The 7,512-nt window shown below is 48.0% G+C and overlaps 1 protein-coding gene across 1 annotated transcript in view; it reads left to right on the top strand.

Moving 5' to 3' along the window:
- The first annotated feature begins 707 nt into the window (after positions 1-707).
- The window catches only part of Prss55 (serine protease 55), a 10,160-nt gene continuing 3,355 nt past the window's right edge, over positions 708-7,512 (top strand). The window contains exons 1-4 of the mRNA XM_008828162.1: positions 708-729; positions 2,385-2,577; positions 4,283-4,530; positions 6,652-6,800. Coding sequence (XP_008826384.1) covers positions 708-729; positions 2,385-2,577; positions 4,283-4,530; positions 6,652-6,800 — 612 coding nt within the window. The remainder of the gene's footprint in view (positions 730-2,384; positions 2,578-4,282; positions 4,531-6,651; positions 6,801-7,512) is intronic.

Genomic DNA, 7,512 nt, shown 5'->3' with positions numbered 1-7,512 from the left:
AGGCAAGGGTTTTCTGAGAATGTTTGGTCTTTGTCCAAGCTTTATCTACATAGCACATGGTAATTAAAAGTACCAGACTGGTGGAACTAACCTTCTTGAATGTTTAAACATGACTTTTATCATGATCTTTCCATCCACACTTGTGTCACAAGCATTCCCTTACACCCTTGAAAACTCCCCATGAGCATAACTTTTATGGCTGAGAAATAGTTTGGGACACAGATGCCATGGCATCGGCTGGTCTTCATCTGCTGCTGTTGTGGGCATGACTGCAGGGACATCTTCCCATATGCAGATTTACCTCTTAGGATGATTCTAGAAGCATCCTAAGTCAGAGGTTTGGTCCTTCTGGTTGTTGAGTGCCTCTCCATGCTTGGTGTGGTCTTCAGCCTCGGCACACAGCCATCAGCTGAGACAAGCATCGTGCTTGCATTCTGGGATTGGAGGCAGCCAGAAGCATTCCACAAGGAGCTGATGTCATAAGAACACAGTGAAGAAACCTGGGGCAGCATAGATAATAAAGAGTGGCCCGGGTTGGGGGCTGTGCTGACACAGGTTGGGGGAGGCCTGTCCGAAGAAGCGATTGATTCTTGGGGAGAAGCATGAACAAAGCAAGGGAGACAGCAGGAAATCAAGAAGAGAATGTTCCAGACAGGAGCACTGACTGAGGGGTAAATGGCCAGCTTTAGAGCTAAGTATGTCTAGGTATGACCTTAGACAAGCTACTAGGTATGACCTTAGACAAACTACTAGGTATGACTTTAGACAAGCTACTTAACTTCCCTGTGTCCCAGCAGCATTACTTCTCAGGGTGGCTGTGAAAATTAAAGTAAGTTGGTCTTTCTAAGGTGTATGTAACAGTGCCTGGCACATGGTGAGCACTGTGGGTGTGTTTGGTAAATAAAAGAAGTTCAAGACCAAAAGTCCTTAAAAAAAACATATGTTAGAGACAACTGAAGGCTCCTGACACACAGTTGCTAAGTTTTCCTAATTATTTTTGCCCAAAATGACCACCTTCGAGTCACTCCAAGCCCCGCTACAAAAATCCTCAAAGCTGCTGTTGAGCTGATAGGTAGACGTACACATGAAGAAAGGGAAACAAGGGAGTCACAAGCTCTTTAGAGTCAAACTTCCAGTTTGCTGTGGAAAGGAGATGCCCACCCTTGTGGGTAGAGAGGAGGGTGGTTCCCAGGCCTTGTCCACACAGAGACTTCTCTCTCAGCTGGGAGCTGTAGCCTCTGTTCCCAGTGTCCTGATGATGGAACTGCTCAACGAGGACTAGACTACAACAACCAGGGCTCCTAGCAGGTTCTGGCACTTTCCACAGCATCTAGGGGATCTCCTCCTTGTTACCTAGGGCTGCTGTACCATCAGGCAGGCTGAGTGATTGAAGGCACACTGATTTCTTCTCACTGTTCTGTAAGATAGAAGAGCAGTGTGGAAATCCCAGGGTAAATGCCAGGTTTGAGCAGAATCCATGTGTGAACCTGGAGTACAACTGTCACCGACCCTTTGCTGACTTTGAGGGTCCCTCCTGGGTCCTTGCCTCCATCCATGGAGTCAGCATTGTAACTTGTCTCTCTCTGCCTTTATCCCAGATTCATGACTGTCGCTGATAGTTTTCGTCTCTTTCCTTCTCTCTCTCTCTCTCTTTTTTGTGTGTATGCACATTTGGGTAGTACATGTGTGTACCAAGGTGTCTGCACATGTATGTGGATGGAGGTCAGGGCACAACCTCAGATGTTGTTCCTCAGGTGCTGTCTTCCGTGTCTTCTATGACAGAGTCTTTTCTTTGAACTAAAGCTCACCAAGTAAGCAAGGCTGACTGGCCAGCAATCCCCGGCAATCTGCCTGTCTTTGCCGCCCCAGTGCTGAGATTACAAGCACACACTACCACACCTGAATTATTTTTTACATGGGTTCTGGGGATTCAACTGAGATCTTCAAGTTTGCATGGCAAGACTTTCACCAACTGAGTCATCTCCACAGTCCTGCCTCTGGTTTTTCTTCAGGGCCCTTGTGATGACATAGGATCGACACCATGAGTCATTTGGAGGTCAGCAATTAATTCCACCCCCAAATTCTCTGTTGCTTTGTAAGGGGAAATATTTGCTAGTCCTATGACACAGCCGTTAGACATGGTGCATCTCTAGGGATCATACTCTGCCTACCACATAGGAGTTCACTGGTGTGTCATAGGTGACACACCAGTCTGTGACCCCAGGAAGGATGCAGGTAGAGCCAACACCTATCACAACAGGCCAGCCCTGGTGTGCTGGTCTTAGAACACCCACCAGGGATGTCTCCTCCTGAGCTTGACCCAAGCCTGGCCTTCTGGGTGTTAACTGGCAATCAGCTTTCCCTTTGGTTTTCCATTCCTGCAGAATGTGGTGAGAGATCCATTTATGAGGAAAGGACTCAACATTCTCGAATCATAGGAGGACAGGAAGCCAAGGTGGGTGAGTTTCCATGGCAGGTGAGCATTCAGGAAAGAAACAAACATTTCTGTGGCGGCTCCATCCTCAGCGAGTGGTGGATTCTCTCTGCGGCCCACTGCTTTTATTCTGGAGAGTTTTTGTAAGTACTAACAACCTGGATTGTCCAGAGGCACCATCTGACCATGAGAGGGTTCCTGGGGCAGTTCCCTAGATGGACAGGACTGACTCTCTCCCCCCACTTCTCTTCCAGCCTAGAGATGCTGATGCAGCTGCCAGGGTTTGTGACTGTGACTACCCTTATCATACCCTGTGTGCTTCACAAGCACCTAAATCAAGCCAGACAGCCTGGCCCTTTTTGTCTCCTTGGACACTTAAACATTCCTAGGAGGAAGTCTTAAATATTCACATCTGACTTTCTGGGCTTTCTGGACCCCTCCATCCCTGCTTCTTGTGGAGACTTCTTGGTTCGGGCCATCAGGGGGCATCTAGCATTGGTTGACAATTAGCCATGTACTAAGGACTCTGCTAAGACTTCCCCTATATGTTGAGTCATTTAACTGTACAGTGACCCTCAGAGGCAGGTAAAAGAAACAATATCTATGAAACCTGTTTCATAGATAAGGAAACAGGTGTGATAACATATATATGGCTTGTTCTAGGTAGGGCCAGTAGATAAAGGCAGAAAGGAATTCTGGCTTTTGGCTTTACCACCTCCAGAGAGTTTGAAGATCTTTAGGAAGGCTGACTTTAAAGATTTAATCAAGAACCTGGGGAAATTGCTGGGGGAGAGGGCACAGCCTGTAATCCCAGCTACTGTGAGTTTGAGGCAGGAGGACCACACATTTGAGGTCAGCCTAGGCAACTTAATGAGACCCTGTCTCAAAATAAAATAATAAAATCAAATGGGTTGGAGATATGGCTCAGTGGCAAGGTGTCTAGCAAGCATGCCTGAAGTCTTCAGTTCCATCTCCAGACCCATAAAAGGGGGAAGAGTTCATCTAGGCAAAACCAAGGACCCTGTACCACCTGTTCTTGCAGGAGACTTAAGGACTGGTTAAGATAGCTCAGAAGTCTGTGGCCTTCTTGCATGGAGGAACCCTTTCACTGGAAGGCCTTTCTGTGCATCCAAGGGCACCTCCCAATGAAAGTCCGACCCTTGTTTCTAAGCTGTTGATAGATCTAATGACATGGACACTGCCCACTGATGTGTGTGGCACCACCTTAAGTGTTTGACAGCTGATTTGATCTGTGCCAGGTGGTCCTTTGGGGACTCTTCAAAGAGCCCAGAACTGAATTCTGCCTCTGCTGTGATCAACACCAGTATCTCATTCAGTCTTGGCGCCCTGAGGTTACAGGTCTCCTCCCTGTTTGTGCCTCTGTTATGGTCCGAGTGTGACATGCCTCTCATAGACTTGTGTGCTTGAACACTCGATCTCCAGCTGATGATGCTGTATTGGGGAGGGTGTGGAACCTTTAGGAGGTGGGGCCTAGAAGTGCCGAACACTGATAGCACAGTCTCTCTCTGCTTCCTGTTTCATCCAGATCATGCAGCCTTACCCTCCCACTGCCACACCTTCTCTGCCATGTGAACTGTATCCTTTTAAACTGAGCCAAAATAAACCTCAAGCTGTTTCTTGTAAGGTATTTGTTGACAACAATGAGAAAAGTAATATACCCTCTTTCTGTTTTTACATCTTCAAACCTCTGAGCAATAGGGCCCACTACAACCAGTCTTAAAGGCCCCTAGAACTCTGTGGGGTGGGGTTCAGAGTCTACAGACCCGACAACTTCGGTTCACTGTGGCTTTCTTCTCTCCTCCCCTTTCTCTGTTTCTGTGCCATCAGACCAACGGAACTGAGAGTTGCGTTGGGGACCAATGATTTAACCAACTTGCCCACAGAACTACAGGTCATCAGCGTAGTTTGGCACAAGGATTTTGAAAGACTCACCATGGACAGCGATATCGCTTTGCTACTGCTGGCCTCCCCCATCACATTCAGTGGCCTGACAGTGCCCATCTGCATGCCCCCCCAGCCTGCCCCTTCCAGATGGCACGAATGCTGGGTGGCAGGATGGGGCATGACCAATTCAGGTACATGCTGCCCAGGGACTCATGAAAACTACTGGGACAAGAGCCATGGGATCTGGAGGAGAGGTGGGGAGGGGAGCACAAAAGAGGGTGTGGGACAGGCCTTCATTGGGGGATATCTCCACACACTAGGGCTCTCGGAGCGGGGGGCTCAGGTCAACCTCTTATGGGTACCAGAGAAGCCTGTCCCAAGTTTCAGCTGAGATTCCAACTCTAGGCCAGTTCCTATACATGGTCAGCCAGCACAGAGTGCTCTGGTCTGTGTGTTTAATGGAATTTTTAACTACAGTTATTCTCGATTCTCACCGAGTCATGTCTCCCACCTAGTTCCCACAGGCTTTCATGATGTTCAACCCCAGTCTGGGCTTTAGATGGCCCAGAAATGTTACCCAGCCACTCTTAGAAATGAATCTGTTGTTACTTAGTACATGTTAGTGCTTGGCCAAAACAGGAACAGTATATGACGGAGCAGGAAGGCATGTGGAAACCCTCACTGGACAGTCCTACAAAGACAACTCAGAAAAAGCAAAGAGACGGGAACTGCACAGCACTGCCTTAAGTTGAAACAAGTGTCAGGGACCACGAGGTGGTCTCGTATGAGCTGGGCCTAGAACCTGGTTACTCAGTAGTAACTTAGGTGGAGTATGGTACTCAGGTTACTTACACAGGTGGAGTATGGCTATAGACAGTAGTTAGAAATTAGAAGTGGAGGCAGATGGCACCCAACAGGATTAAAATACTCTAAGGGAACAAATTACCAAATCTCTGTATGATCCAAGGTAAGAAGTCCAGGCAAAATCCTGCCACCTGCAGGTCAGATGTTGATCTCCCATCATCCCCTTTGTTCTAGTTCCTTTTGCGTTGCTTGGATCAAAATATTTGCCAGACAGAATGCATAGGAAGAAAGCTTTTTAAAAATATTTTATTTATTTTTATTTTATGTGTTATGAGTGTATTGTCTGCATGTGTGTAAGTGCACCTGTGTCATGCAGTACCCACAGAGGTCAGAACGGGGGTGTTGGATCCCCTGGAACTGGAGTTATGGATGGTTTTTAGCCACCATGTAGGTGCTGGGATTTGAACTCAGGTTCTCTGCAAGGGCAGTTAGTGCTCTTAAGCACTGAGCCATCTCTCCAGCCCAGGAAGAAAGCTTTCTTTTAGCTCATGTTTTCATGGGATCTTAATCCACCCCAGTAAGAAATGCATGGCAGAGGCTTGGTGACCCTGGGAGTGGACGCATGTGGCAGAGGCTGCTCACAGTGTGGTAGATCAGGAAGAGAGAGAGGGGCAGAACCAGGAGTCAAATCACCTTCAAAGTGCCCCTATGTCCACCACTTAGGCCCCTCCTCCTAAAGGTTCCAGAGTCTTCCAAAGTAGCACCACCCACAAGTTGTAGTTGGAAACAAGTGTTCAAAACATGAGCCTATGACAGACATTTCAGATTCAAACCCTAACACCTTCTAAAGATCCAGCCAGGGCCTGGAGAGATGGCTCAGCAGTTATGAGTGAATACTGCTCTTGCAGAGGTCCTGGGTTCAGTTCCCAGCATCCACATCAGGTGGCTCACAACTGCCTGTGATCCCCCAGCTCCAGTGGATCTGACTCCCTCTTCTGACCTTCGAGGTCACTGTGCTGGCATACACAGAACCCCCACAGACACATAGATATAATTTTAAAATTTCTTAAAATCTTAATTAAAATGTATCCAGTCAACCTACCAGTGCTGGGAGACCTAATAGTTTTTGACCAGGGTGGAACTAGGCTTCTCCATGGCCCCATGGGAGTGCTGAGGGGCCAGGGGAATGCTGTGGTCACATAATACACAGTAGTGTCTGTTGGAAAAACAGAACTCACTGGGAAAGGCTCACTAGTATGTTTCCTGGAGAAGTCAAACACTCCCAGAAAGTGAAGTTACTTAGGAAAGCCTAGGTGCCCATGGAGGACGTTCAGGCGTGGTTACCTGAAGGCTGTGGAGACTGAGGCTGTGAGGAACAGTGGAGAGTGCTTTGGCTGGGGAACCTACTTGTGCAGGAGGATGTGAGGCAGTCTCCACGCAGCCAACTGCACTGTCCACAAAAGACCGCTATCTGGCGGCTTGTCCAATGGGCTTTCTCTCTCTGTTAGTCGACAAAAACTCTATGACAACGGACCTGATGAAAGTGCCGATGCTCATCATAGATTGGGAGGAGTGTTCACAGATATTCCCAAAACTCACCCAGAACATGCTGTGTGCTGCCTACGAGAATGAGAACGAGAGTTATGATGCCTGCCAGGTAACCAGGGGGCAGTTACACCCCCAACCTGTTGCCCTTAGATGCTGCCCTTGCAAAAGGTGCCTCTCCTCCCCCGGGAATACATGATTCAGAGTCTGGAAAGCAGGCTGGGAATGGCTCAGTCGATAAAGTCTTCCCAGGCAGGCATCAGGACCAGAGTTCAATCCCCAGAATCCATATAAAAAGGCCAGGCATGGTGGCACTATCTTGTAATCCCAGTACTGAGGAGGCAGAGACAAACAGGTCCATGGGGCTCGCTACCTAGCTAGCCTAGTGACTGTATCATAAAATCACCCCCTTTGTATTAGTGACTTTTCTGTTGCTGTGATAGAAACACCATGACCAAGGGAATTTGTAAAAGGAAGAGTTTATTTTGTTTATGGTTCAAAGGTAAAAGTCCATTATGGCAGGGAGGCATGGTGGCAGAGGTGGCTGGAGGAGGAGCAGAAGCTAAGCTAAGCTCTACATCTTCAAGCAGGCACAGAAAGCAGAGAGTGACTCAAGATCCAGCAAGGCTTAAGAACTATCTGGGTCCGTCCCCAGTGACATGCTTCCTCCAGCATGGCCACACCTTCTAAGACCTCCCAAAACACCACCACCAACTGGGAACAAAATGTCCGAATACTTAAAGCCTATGGGGGACATTTTCATTCAAACCACACCACACCTTTGAAACACAGACAAACAAAACACACACATACACACACACACA

Source organism: Nannospalax galili, unplaced genomic scaffold (assembly GCF_000622305.1).
Source record: "Nannospalax galili isolate Female #2095 unplaced genomic scaffold, S.galili_v1.0 scaffold612, whole genome shotgun sequence".
NCBI classification, from domain to species: domain Eukaryota; kingdom Metazoa; phylum Chordata; class Mammalia; order Rodentia; family Spalacidae; genus Nannospalax; species Nannospalax galili.
This window is presented reverse-complemented; position numbering and strand designations above follow the sequence as displayed.